Source organism: Akebia trifoliata, chromosome 3, assembly GCF_017979445.1.
Source record: "Akebia trifoliata isolate Shusen 1 chromosome 3, ASM1797944v1, whole genome shotgun sequence".
Taxonomy (NCBI): Eukaryota; Viridiplantae; Streptophyta; class Magnoliopsida; order Ranunculales; family Lardizabalaceae; genus Akebia; species Akebia trifoliata.
Genome location: NC_141377.1, coordinates 14,528,774 through 14,542,348, shown reverse-complemented (window position 1 = coordinate 14,542,348; position 13,575 = coordinate 14,528,774). Strand labels below are relative to the sequence as shown.

The window sequence follows — 13,575 nt, the reverse complement described above, 5'->3', positions numbered from 1 at the left end:
GGATCTGGACACGTCATCATCGGGAAATCACTCGACTATCATCTTATGGACAACGTAATTGGATAACAGTGGCACAGATTTGGCAAAGACGGTTATTATCTTACAAAATAAAGACAAACAACTTAAAAGGGTTCAAATTTGGTACTCACATCAATTCTCAATCACCCTGAGTTTAAGTGAGGCACTCTACATTTGGCACGTTCAATGGCCTGACTTCTTCAACCACATGCATTTAAACAACTCTTCAGCAACAATTGCGGAGGCGGTTGATTTTAGCAAACTCACAATGACCTTTGATCACCATAAGTTTGAGGGGGGATGTTAGAGTACTAGATAGGAAGCAATGTAATAAGGTGCATTGAGATGCACTAAATCATTTCTATAGAGATTATGATAAATCTCCTATCAGATTAGGATCCTATTATAAGGGATATGATTAGATTGGGATTGGATTTGATTATATTAGGATTAGAACTGTTAGGATTTGATATGTTTTCTATATTATAAACCCTCTTTAGGGTATTGTATTTGATGAATCAAATTAATCAAGAGAATAAATTTAATATTAGATTTTCTTACAAGCATCCAGCCACACTGTAAAGATGAACTTCCAACCCACATGTAGCTGGTAGATGGGAAGGTTTTTGCCACCTTGGAGAGATCCCATTATGATGGCTAGTATATATGGGAATGAGATTCAAAAAACAGTTAACCGGAAATGTCGTGTCTACACATAACTGATAGCAAGTTTTGTGAAAACAACGATATGGTCACCGAAAATTAAGAAAAGAGAGGGATTCATCAGTTACAAAAAGTATGGAGGAAAGTTCAAGAAAAATGGAGGGTAAGTCTATATAAGGAGATATTTTTAGGTGACTCCAACTAAAGCAATTACAATGAATTTGACTTAGGCATCAAAGTTTCTTTAGTAGGTACTACACAGGTGCCTTGGCACATGAAATCTAGAGGGTTGGCATTGTTCAACATCTCGAGGTATTGGCTTGATGGAAAAGTCCTATATTTCTTTGACATTGCCTGTAGGAAAACGACTAGGTTAATCGCAATATGACATGACACACCCAGCCCAAACTAGATCTCGGCAGCCAAGGGAAGTTGTTCAGCAAGAAGAGAATGCGCAACAAGACACTTTGTAGTCCCAAATCGAGGAAATGTGGAACCAACAGAGAATCATACAAGAAAATTTAGAGGTGCTGTAGGAGAACTAGAAACTCAAACAACAGATGTTTGAATGCCAACCATCAGAGGGGGTGGATGTTGGTTGGCCACCAACAGAAGAAAAGCAGCAAAGTCACGAGGTTGAGCGAAGGTGTATTCTTAACCGATTTCCAAATTTTGAAAATTCATCTGTTCACTTTGAAAATTCTAATACTGGAACATCGAGAATGTTGATTTCCCCTAGTATCACCCCATTTAATCGTACAAAGGATCTTATAAAACGTCTTCCAAATTACAATAAAACCCTTACCTTGTAGTTGGGAAATGAAGTGTAGCTAACTTGATATGGATATTGTTCTCAATTTGCTTTTAGGCAGGAGCATTAACTTGGTTTCATACTCCCGTTTGGGTTAATTAGTTGTTTTGAAGATCTCGACAGTATATTAAAAGGCTTATTTGAAGCTTAAGCCTCAACCCAAAAAGGCTTAAGCTTAGAGGCATAACAAGGCCTTGGCTCGAAAAAAACAAATTGAACCTCCATTTTTTTAATTCTTTATTTTATTTTTCTTGCTTTGTTTTTTATTTATGCCTCTTAATTTTATTTATTTACTAAAACTTCTTAAGTTGGGGTGTATGAAGGTTAAGAAACAAAAGATTTAGAGAGAAATCTCAACAAAAAAAAAAAAAAAAATCTCTTAAAACCTTATTTTATCCTTACACCAATTCCTTCATTGTGTTTTCAATATTCATCCGTGTTCGATTCCCTCAATTCTTATTATTAATGGTCGATACTAGTAATGGCTAGAGAAAATGGTAAACAAGTGGATCAAGGTGGAGATAATAGAAGAGACCCCACTTTAAAACATGGGATTAAAGTCGGTGGGCCAAATACTGGCTCAGGGAAGTCGTATATTTATGTAGAATGTGTGTATGGTTCTAATGTAGTAAAGATGGGATTTATCAAAAAAAATATGTAGTAAAGATGGGTGAAAAAGCTAAAAGACTATCTTGCATGTGCTAGAAAAAATGTTACTCCATGCCCACATGCATTTGAAAATGTTAAAAAGGAGATGAAATGATATATCGATGGCATGGTCGTGAAGAGCCTTTTTTTATAACCAAAACTTTATTAAAAGGGGATAAGAAGTCCACTAAAAAAAAAGTGAACAACAAAACAAAAATCAAGGAAACACCAACAAAGAACAACAAAAACACCACCACCACCCAAGGAGATGTCACCCTCTACAAACCAGTTCCCATCTAAATAAGAAATCCTCAAACTAGTATCCCCTGAACTCATGAAACTGCTTACACCAATAAAACAATAGCAGAACAATGTTAAAGAAGATATCCTAAAAAAAACTCTCATTTCCTTCGAAAATTCACCTATTTCTTTCTTTCCACAAACCCCATCAGATGGGCCGACGAATGAAGTTCCAAAGAATCCTCTCCCTTCCAACGAAAACAGTAGATCTCCAATAAGCTAATAACGATCTGACCGAATGAGTGGAACACCAAGAAAGATTGAATATGGGGAAAAAAGGAAGACCCACAATGGAGAAGATGATGATTAACCGACTCACCATTAGACTTGCAGAGGGAATAGATCTCTACAATAACCAAACCCCGTGTTCTAAGATGATCAATAGTAAGAAGCTCATCCAAAGCCGCAAGCCAAAGAAAAAAAAAAACCTTTTGAAGGGAGACCTGTCAACCATAACGATTGAACAGGGAAAGGAGACTCCACATCCATCCCAAAGAGGGCTGACAGAAAAGATCTCATTGGAATTACCCACCCACGTCCAACAACCCTCCAACTGAGTAAGGGAGTCAAACAAAGGCAGGGATGAAACCGTTGGAATTCCCAATCATTAAAGTTTCTTCTAAAAACGAGATCTGAAGACACTTCTTGGCCCCTTCGCAACAGAAAGAAAGAGACAAGCAAGCCTTTTTTAAGAGACAAGACATACAAGGTAGGAAAACTAACCTAAAGAGGAGATTCACCACACCACCAATCTTCCCAAAATCAAACTTTGTCACCAATCCCTACCGTAAACTTAATAAACTTATCAAAACAAGGCCCAACCTTCTGAATTCCTTTCCAAAACCCGCAACCATACGGTTTTCTACTCAAAATAATGCACCAACCCCTAGGATCTTCACCATACTTCGCCTTAATTAACTCCTTCCAAAGACTATTCTTCTCAACTCCAAATCCCCATAACCACTTCCCTAACAACGCCCTATTTTTTTGTCTCAACCATCTAATTCTTTGACCTCCTTTCTTCTTTGAATTGCATGCAAATTTCCAATTCACCAAATGAAACTTTCAATTTCCAAAATTATCATTCCAAAGAAAATCGCTCATTAACTTTTCCAACTGGTCCTCAACCTTTTTTGGGATTGTAAATGAGGAAAGAAAGTGCACAGGGATACTCGAGAGGGTGCTTCTAATAAAAGTTAAGTTCCCACCTTTGGATAAATACCTTGCTTTCCACAACCCCAATCTTTTCTAGAACCTTTCAATTACTTGGTCCCAACTTCTCAACAACCTGTAATCTGCCCCCAGGGATAGGCCAAGATAAGAGGAAGGTAAAACACCCACCTAACAACCTAGGAAATTGGCCCAACCTTGAACATTCTCCACATTGCCTATCCCAAAAAATCTATTTTTCCCTAAATTAACCGCAACACAAAAGCAACTTTGAACCAATTTAAGAGACCACTTAAAAGGCACACATAATCAGACGCCGCAACCAACACCACCCAAGTATCGTCCGCAAATTGGAGATGAGAAAAAATAGGTTTGTTCTCGGCCACTCCAAAACCCCGCAACGCATCCAAACTCTTAGCTCTAAAAAACATCCTTCCTAAGGCTTCAACTACCAAATTGAATAGGAAAGGGGACAAAGGATCACCCTGATGAAGCCCTCTAGAACTTTTAAAGAAGTCCATAGCATTCCTATTAACCAAAACCGAAAAAGAAGCTGACGAAATGCATTTTTGAATCCAAGAAATCCACTTACTCCCAAAGCCCATACGACTCAGCAAATACAACATGAAATTCCAAATTAACATGATCATAAGCTTTTTCAATATCCACCTAGCACACAAGACCTGGAATCCCCACTTTAAGTCTAGAATCAATGCATTTTCTAAGGGTGAATCAATGCATTCATTTGCAATTAACACACCATCCAAATTTTGGCTCCCTTTGATAAAAGTCCCTTTGTTCAAGAGAACTCACCAAACTAATGGGTCTGAAATCCTTGAGGTCTTGGGCCCCTTCTTTCTTTGAAATCAAAGTGATGAAAGTGGAATTCAAGGAGTGATCAAGAAAATACCACTCAAAAAAACCTTGAACAACTAACATCAGGTCCTCCTTAGTGATATACCAACCAAATTGAAAGAACGTAAATGAAAAACCATCTGTCCTAGGGGCTTTTACACCATTCATGTTCCTAATAGCTCGAAGCACTTCCTCCTCACAAAATAGCCTTTCAAGCCAGTCTCTCATCTCTGGAGAGATGGAATCAAGATCATCTAACAGGGGCCTATCCTTTCTAACCTCCAAGTACAAAGTCTGAGGTGGTGAAGAGCCTTAGGCAAGAAGTTCATTTAGAAAACATAGAAGAAGTATTTAGAAGGTTGTGCGACCGCCACATGATGTTGAATCCCAAGAAGTACACATTTTTTGTAACTTCAAAGAAATTTTTGGGGGGATACTTGGCAGATGAAATGGGAGATTGGGAAAGTTATGACAACATTCAACTGGTCACCATAGACGAAGATCTCATTTGTTGACTATTTACAGGGATGTTTGCCCATCAAAGATTAACTATAGCAAGGATGACATACTTTTGTTTAATTGTCTCTAATTTATCAAGGGCCATTGATAGAAATAAAAAGAATGAAGAGGTGCAAATAAGAGAAAAAAATACCTGCATGGGAGCTGGGTAACTGTGAATTGTCGAAAAGAGATTTATATCATTCAAAATATAAAAAGATTACAATTATGAGTCCAAGTTAGGATTCATCAACTGATCAAAGTCAAACTCATCTTCATTTGCATCCTCATTATGAGACGCTTCACCAGCAAAATGGACACCAACATCTTCTCTTACTAGTTCTTAAAGGTCATCTTTCATTGTTTGTTTTTTTCAAATTTAATTATGAAGTTTTTGATTTAATAGTAAAGTTCACAATTTAATCATGAAGTTCATGAACGTCTAGATTGGTTGAAAAAGTCAATATTAAATCGATGACTATGAGTAAAAATAGGGACAAAGCTCCTAAACTGGATGATTTCTAAACGTCTTCTTTTCAAACCATGAATGGACATCATCAAATTCAAGGGAGACTTTGTGTTGGTCATTAAAGATTTTCAAGAAAGATACCTTGACTATGGAACCCATAAAACTCATCATTCTAATATCAAAGAAAGTTGGGGCAGAGGATATTTTGAATTTTAAACCAATCAATCTAGTTGGTTCAATATATAAAGTGATAGAAAAATGCAATCATACTAAAAGAAGCCATCCCTAGTTATAAGCAAAAAGCATTCAGACATTCCAACTGAGAGCATAAATTCGAAAATGAGGCAAAATCATTGGATATCATATGCAAAATTGATTTAAAGAAACCATATGATAATTTCAATTGAGAAATATGATGGGTAGGATGGGATTCATGCATAGATAGATATCTTGGATCATGAATGTGTACGTTCAACATCTTTCTCAATATTGATCAACAGGAATCCGCAAGGATACTCTAGAGGCTTAAGACAAGGTAATCCATTGTCTCCCTTCTTGTTTAATATTGCAACACAGGCTTTTGGCAAGCTACTGAGGAGAGCGATGGCTATAGGGGAGTTGTTTGATTTTGTGAATAGTAGCGAGGGTCCTTTGGTCTCACATTTGCAATTCACAAATGATACTCCTTTTGTTGGATGCATCAATGGAGCAAGTTCGATTCTCGAGTGATTTACTCATATGTTTTGTGGCGCTTTCTAGTATGTGCGTCAATATGCAAAAAAATAAAATTTTCAAAGTGGGAATAGTTTCAAAATATTCTTGTTTTAACCGTTGTTTAGGATGTTAAGTAGTCTTTTTTTTATGAATGAAGAAATAATAGACATTTTCAACCTTTTGTCTAAGCCTCCCTTTAGAAGCCCCTTATAAAAGTACAACGATTTGAGATCCATTCATCAAAAGAGTAGAAAAATTGTTCAGCTCTTGGTTGAAATCTCTCTCTAAAAGGGAGAATTTGGCCTTAATCATGAGTACATTGGAAACCATCCAAATCTATATCTTATCCTTATTTTTCAAACCTATGAGAATTCGACAGGGTTTAGAGAAGTCACGTCGTGACTGACTTTCATGATAAGGATGGGAAGCAAAAAATTCGACCCTGTGAATGGCAAAATAATTTGTTCTCGAAAGAAAGGTGCTAGCCTGAATGTCATAAACTATAAGTATATGAATTCAACACTTGCTGCGAAGTGGTTGTGAAGAATTGAAGATAATAAGAACAATTGTTGAAGAATGTCACCAAGGCCAAATACTATTAAAGTCGGAATGGATGGGAAAGTGGAGAAGTAAGATCATCTTGTGGGTGTGGTATATGGAAGGGGTCACCCAAAATCCTCCCTCAGTTTCGTAATATAATAGTTTCTAGGATTGGATGAGGGAACAAACTTAGTTTCCAAAGGGAAGAGTTTGCTTGGGATTTCAGTTTATGGAGGTACTTCAACGATCAAGAGTTTCAAATGGAGGCACCTCTCATCAATTTAATCTCTCTCATCTCATGTTCTTTGGGGAGGAAGATCATATGGTGTGGACTACAAATCAAACCGAAAAATTTTAGGTCAATCTTTTTCTTCTTCTTTTTTTTTTTCTCTTTATTTTTTTTTTTTTGTTGTAAATCTCTTTTGCCATCATCTCCATTTTCATTTCCTGAAAAAGTTGTATGGGGTCTTAAAGTTCCTTCAAAGGTATCATTCTTTATATAGGCTGCTTCATTAAATAAAATCTTACCACTGATCAAGTCATGGCTACAGAAATCATCTCAATAAATTATTTATGTCTTTGCAAATCAAGCGGGGAGTCAATCAATCACCTCTTTGTGCATTGTAGCCTTGTGAATGAAATTTGGGATCATTTCGTTTCACTTTTTCATGTGTCATGCAATCCAGACACTGTTTTGTCCCTCCTTCATAGTTGAAAAATCAAATTTTTTACATCAAAAAGAGAGGATTACGGGATTCATTATTCCATTTGTTGTTTGTCGGGAAATTTAGAAAGAAAGAAACATCAAAAATTTTAAGGAAATGAACATTCATTGTAAGAGATTATAATAAGCATTGTAGGTCTTATATATATATTTTGGGGTTGGGGGTGGGGGGAGCTAAGGTGTTCCCAGATTTGTGGTGTGGCTTCCTATGTACTATTCTGAGGTAGGAAGGTCTCTCAACCACCCATTCTTCTTCTTGTCATTTTATTATTATTATTATTATTAAATAGCTTTATTTATCAAGAACAATATTGCCAAAATATTGCTGGAGACCTTCAAGAAGTTATGAATTGAAAGTATAGAAAGTTCATATATTACCCTTCTAAGCAATGCTAACCTGTTGTTCTAACTGGCGGTTGCGTTCTTCGAGTCTTCTTATTGTTGCCTGCTGATTCTTTAAGTGAGTAGCTTCAGTCCTGAAGTCCTCAAGTTCAATCTTCATCTTTCGGTTCTCAGACTCAAGTTCAGACAATTTCAAATCTTGCTCCTACGTAATTAGAAAGAGAGTGTCATAGCATGCATGAAGTTCACAGGCACCAAATCAGCGATTTCACTTAACAGAGAGAAATAAACAATATCCAGAGAACCCAATGACTAGCCATTTGAAGATGATTTCATATGAGATTTCATATGGCTTCGTTAGGCCAGCATTAAGACAAGTCAAGGGATGATTCTTGGTGAGGATGACCTAGCCATGGACATCCATACTTACAAATATGAACCCATTCTGAAACTTCTAACCGTAACCAATATGGACTTAAAATTAACAGTAAGATAAGAGTCCTGAATCTTACAACTTATAATCCCTTTTTTATAGGTCTAGAAATGTCAAAATAGGCTCATTTCCAAAAAGGGTAATATCCTCGCCAAAAAAAAAAACAGAGCTTGACCTGGTTCCATGTAGCCCCACAACTGACACAAATCTTTCATAATATGTAGGGTTGGGATATTATATGGTCGTCTGTGCATAATTTTCTCATGGGTCTATAGGGCTCACATCAAGAATAATCAAGTCCTGATTTCTAGTGATCATCCTCACAAAAATAACCTCTTTCTGAAATATCTCATCATATGAAATTTGGAGTCGAAATTAATGGTGGAACAGGTGTCTCAGAATGCTTTAACAAAAATCAACTTTTTTGATAGAGTAAGTTACAGAATTTAGTGATCTTTCGTAAGGATGGACTGATTTTTGGTAAAGGAGGTTTCCATCCAGATAAAAATTGGCCAGACTCACATCCATCTGGGACCCATGTACAAACCATGTACCGTCAAAACCATGTGTGTTATCCCAACCAAGGTTTAAAATCTCATTTCGAGGCAATGCTTTGGTCAGGAGACAAATCTAAATAGACTAAATCCAGACATTCCAAGTCACACTGGTAATCTGACCAAGCATGAATGAAAAGTGGGACAGAAAATTAAGCCAATGCCAAGTCATAACAGCGTTATGGCTGAATCGAGACCGAATCCAATTGATCGCAAGTCACACTAGTATTTTGACCAAGCATTGAGTGACACCTAATTGAGTGAGTTACAATGGTATCATTTGAGTCTTAAAACCATGGTCCTTACAAAAAACTGAAACTATTCACTTACTGAATAGACTAAATCATGCAAACAAACATGGCATTTCTACCATTACCTAGGGAGATGTTGAATACTGTAGCATTAAGTCAAAGAATAGAAGAGATGACAATATCTAAAAAATCATGAAGATGGAAAATGCATTTTTCTAGGCCACAGTTCCAGCAAATAAAAATCACTGCACCAATCCTCAGAAATGTATAAAGCAAAATAAAAACCTGTATTTCATACCAAAGATGGCGAAAGAATAAACCCCGGTTCAACTTATTATGCCAAAAACAAAATGAGAACTATTTCACAAGTGAGAGGCACATGATTTTTTTTTTATACAAAACAAATGAATCTTTAGTTAAACACATTTACATTCAGTTAACGTTCTGCACTGAAAAAATCCCAGCTTAGTCACCAATTTTTTTTTATAGAATTCAATAAATATGTGTTGATAGAACATCCTTACTGCACCTAGATGGTACTTACAGCAATAGAAGCAAGAGCGGGATAAGGATCCGGAGCCTCATAAAGCTTTTGGTAGATGTTAAGAAAAGCATTCTCTCCAAATTTTGCTCTCTTGGTAAGATTGTCAACTTCTTCTTGATAACCCTTGAGTAAAGAATTAAACAAATTTAACTTTTCCTCTGTATGAGCTTTCTTGAAATCTGTCAGTGGGAGGATAATGAATTTTACAGGCATGCTTTAAGGAAGACATTGAAATTACAAAAAATCTCAAGGGCTAGCATATTTAATGAATTCAAAGCCTCCAAATAGAAAATGTCAAGTTCTTGGTGATTGATATAAATTCCAACCAACCAGCTACTCTGACGCTCACCAAGCTATTGGGGGTTAGTATTACCCATAAAACACTAAAAAAATTGAGTCCAGTTGAACATAACATATGTAATACCTCGAGTACTCTCCGCAAGCTTTCTTCTGTTTTTCTGACTATTTTCTTGATTTTCAGCTATCCTAAGCCCCTGCTCATCCAACACACTCTTTTCCTTCTCTAAATCAAAGTCTGTGGGAAATAATAAAGGAAATTAATTAAGCATTTAAACCAGCTTTCAAAACAAAATACAAGGTCATTACCACTCGCAAGAGCTTCACATTACAAATCTTAGCATATTAAATGGCTTTTTGCAAATTCAATAAGCAACATAAATGACAAGAAATTCAACAAGAGGACTATAAAACCAAATTGGTATCTAAGTTGTTAAGAATACTCTAAATATAGACATCACCAATGATTCCTTATATTGAATACCATAGCTAAGTTGGTAAGACGTGTGGAGTGTTGCTCCCATGTTCGTTCAAACCCCCTTGAACCCAACTGCACCTAGCTAACCTCTAACCCTTTACCTATCCAAAAAAGAAAAAGTATCTATCCTCATCATTCCATAAGCATCTCCAATCACGTTAGATCTGATGCTAAATGGGTCTTAGAGCTCTTTGACACCTCTCATATTGATTTGGTTCTCATACATTTTATATCCCTTTCCTATCAAACTCTCATTTCATTTCATGTCAGAGCCTAGAAGTTACGAAGCCCAACCTTGATAAGCTCCTCAAGAAGGGTAGGTCAAGTGTTCGAAACCCCATGAAGCAACCACCCTCCAGGGTTCAATTGACCCTCGACTCAACATAGGACTTTCCGAGGTGGTTGTGTGTGTGACCGTGGGATTAGTCTCACCTGAATGGTTGGGATACCCACGATAAGCACACAAAAAAAAAGTGAATGTATGTATGCTGACATTTTCATGCCTCAAAACAAATTATGCGGCCAATGGAACTACGATAATCTCAAAAATAGCACTTAAATGTAGCTAACACCTATAGTTACAAAGGTGGAGAAAGTATTTAGAAAGAGAAAAAAATATATATTATACACATGGTGTGTATGTTTAGACTTGCATGCACGGTAAGTCACCAATATATATATATATATGGGTCCCGTTCAGCAACAAACATTTTGACAAACATTTTGGCAAAACATTTTTCAAAACATGGGTTAGAGGTTTTGGAATGGGCTGATTTTTGGTGAGGATGATCTCCTCATCTAGCCCCAGTTTACAAGTTGAAAAATCGTGAACCGTCCATTTTTTGTAAATCATTTTTGATGGGGTTAGAAGTTTTGGAATGGGCTGATTTTTGGTGATGATGATCTCCTCACCGTAGAGATCATCCTCACCAAAAATCAGCCCATTCCAAAACCTCTAACCCATGTTTTGAAAAATGTTTTGCCAAAATGTTTGTTGCTGAACATTTCCCTATATATATATATATATATATATATATATATATATATATATATATATATATATATATATATTTGGGGAAGCTATCACTATAGAATTTTGTAGAACTGGTCAATAAATATTAAGTTCAATAAAATATAGTTTGTAATTAAGAAGTGGAAAGCAATCTAGATATGGTGCATGACTTTAAGTAAACTTCTCAATAGATAAAATGGGATACTAACCTGGTAAACCCTCCATGTTTCCAATGGAAAAGGAGTGATTTGAAAACTAAAAGGTAATCAAAATGTTAACTAATCCGCCGATTCTCAAGAGGCTAAATATAACTAACGAGTCATTGATCACTCCATTCACAATCAATCAGTATATTATTCACTAATCAATCGAAAGTTCCCTCAGTCCCAATGTACATGGTTCCCTCGGTCCCAATGTACATGGTTTTTGAAAAGTAAGCTTCACTTTAAAATACTTCTTTTCATAAACATTATTTTAACTTAATAAAAAATCTCATAAGTAAACTTGATAAATTTATATCTAGAATTGTGTACGGAATTGGTCAGTTTGTTGCGACTGCAATGATTCATAAAATTCCGTCCAATGACCTTGAAATAATATTAGTTATTGAAACCAAGAAATACTGTTTTTATCTACTAGTGGTGGATGGATTAAACAACTCATCGGCCGAAGTCAAATTAATCATTTACTCCATTCAGTCAATCAATTGCATATGTACCTAAAAATTGTGGAGAACTAAATCGAACGAATAGAATCCAATAAAACAATAAATTTACAGAAGATATATAGACTTACCTTTCCAAAAATTTGAGGCATCTACGATGGGTAAAGTAGAGGAACTCCCCTTGTCTCTATCGGATCCTCCTTGGGCGACCTCCATGGACGAACCTAGATCTGAAATACTGCTTTTCTTTACTTTTCTTTTTTGCCTCAGATCTGCAGTCACGGGAGTTCGTCTCTAGGGTTCTACGTAAAGTTCAAAACGAGATCGAACTTATAACTCTTGATGATAGATCTGCTCTTGGAAAAATTCTCGCTTGGTTGCTGGTTTCGATTTCCTGGCCTTTGGTTGGGAGATTTAAAGAAGCGGATTTGGGATGGTGTAGATACCCGCCAAGTTCGGTTTGAACCGGAAGATCTGAATCGTCCGAGTCAAACCGCCTCGTGCATGTCCCAACCGATTCCAAATTTTTATCCTCTATCCCTACCGATTCGTGCTGGAGTGGCTCGAGATTGACCTCAAGTCATACTTGGCTGACGTGGAGAGTGCATACAATCATATATGCTTTGCTGATGTGAAACTTTTCTACCCTCTCTGACTTTACTATTCTTCCTCTTTTACCCCTGTACACACCCAAATTTGAGCGGGCCCTCGACGTTAAAATGCCAAAAAATAATAATAAAAGTTGTATTGGGCCCTCGAAACTCATACCCTCGAAAGTCATATTTCCCTCTCAATAAATGGCCCAAGCCTACTTACATGTCCCATGGACCCAAAACCCTCTCTCTATACTTCTAAACCCAGTCTAACCTAAGCCCATCACTCAAAAACCCAAACCATTTTTCCATTTCTAAACCCAACATAACCTAAGCCTATCACTTAAAAACTCAAACCATTTTTCCATCTCTAAACCCAACTCAGCCTAAGCCATCATCAAAAGCCCAACTCATTACCCAAACCCAATCTAACCCATCATCCACATCAAACCAATCATCAATTTAACATCAAAATGTGACACATGTCATCACCCCCTTCCACCTCCCTCATCTAATCAACCAACCACATCACTTCTTTCCAAAAATCACCTCAACCCATACCCTATCCTAACCTAACCTATCCTCATTCTCTAACACCATCAACCACCCACATCCCAACCCATATCTCCTACATCCCAACCCATCACTTTCACTTAAAACACTCCCACAAAATCACCTCAACCCATACCTCCCACCATCACCATCCATACCCTTCTCTCTAATCAACCAACCACCATCACCAATCAACCAATCTCATCATCTCCTCATTTGTCACATGTTATCATCCCTTCAATTCTCCCAAAATCCAACCAATCAACATTTTACACTACCCATCCCCCCAAATCTAACACCTTACCTCTTCCATCAACCCAACACTCCATCAAATACCTAACACCTTACACCCCCATTCTCCCATCAACCATCACTTATCTCACCCCACCAAACACTCTACCAAAATGGATTTGGGTAAGATTCAAACCATTTGGGTTAAAATACA

At 36.8% G+C, this 13,575-nt stretch overlaps 1 protein-coding gene across 1 annotated transcript in view; it reads right to left on the bottom strand.

The window, feature by feature from the left end:
- LOC147406042 (protein CASP) overlaps nucleotides 1–12,400 on the bottom strand; it is a 54,426-nt gene extending 42,026 nt beyond the window's left edge. The window contains exons 1-4 of the mRNA XM_086433961.1: nucleotides 12,117–12,400; nucleotides 9,959–10,069; nucleotides 9,535–9,713; nucleotides 7,808–7,957 (exon numbers count right to left, since the gene is read on the bottom strand). Coding sequence (XP_086290087.1) covers nucleotides 7,808–7,957; nucleotides 9,535–9,713; nucleotides 9,959–10,069; nucleotides 12,117–12,201 — 525 coding nt within the window. The 5' untranslated portion in view covers nucleotides 12,202–12,400. The remainder of the gene's footprint in view (nucleotides 1–7,807; nucleotides 7,958–9,534; nucleotides 9,714–9,958; nucleotides 10,070–12,116) is intronic.
- Between the last annotated feature and the right edge of the window lie 1,175 nt (nucleotides 12,401–13,575).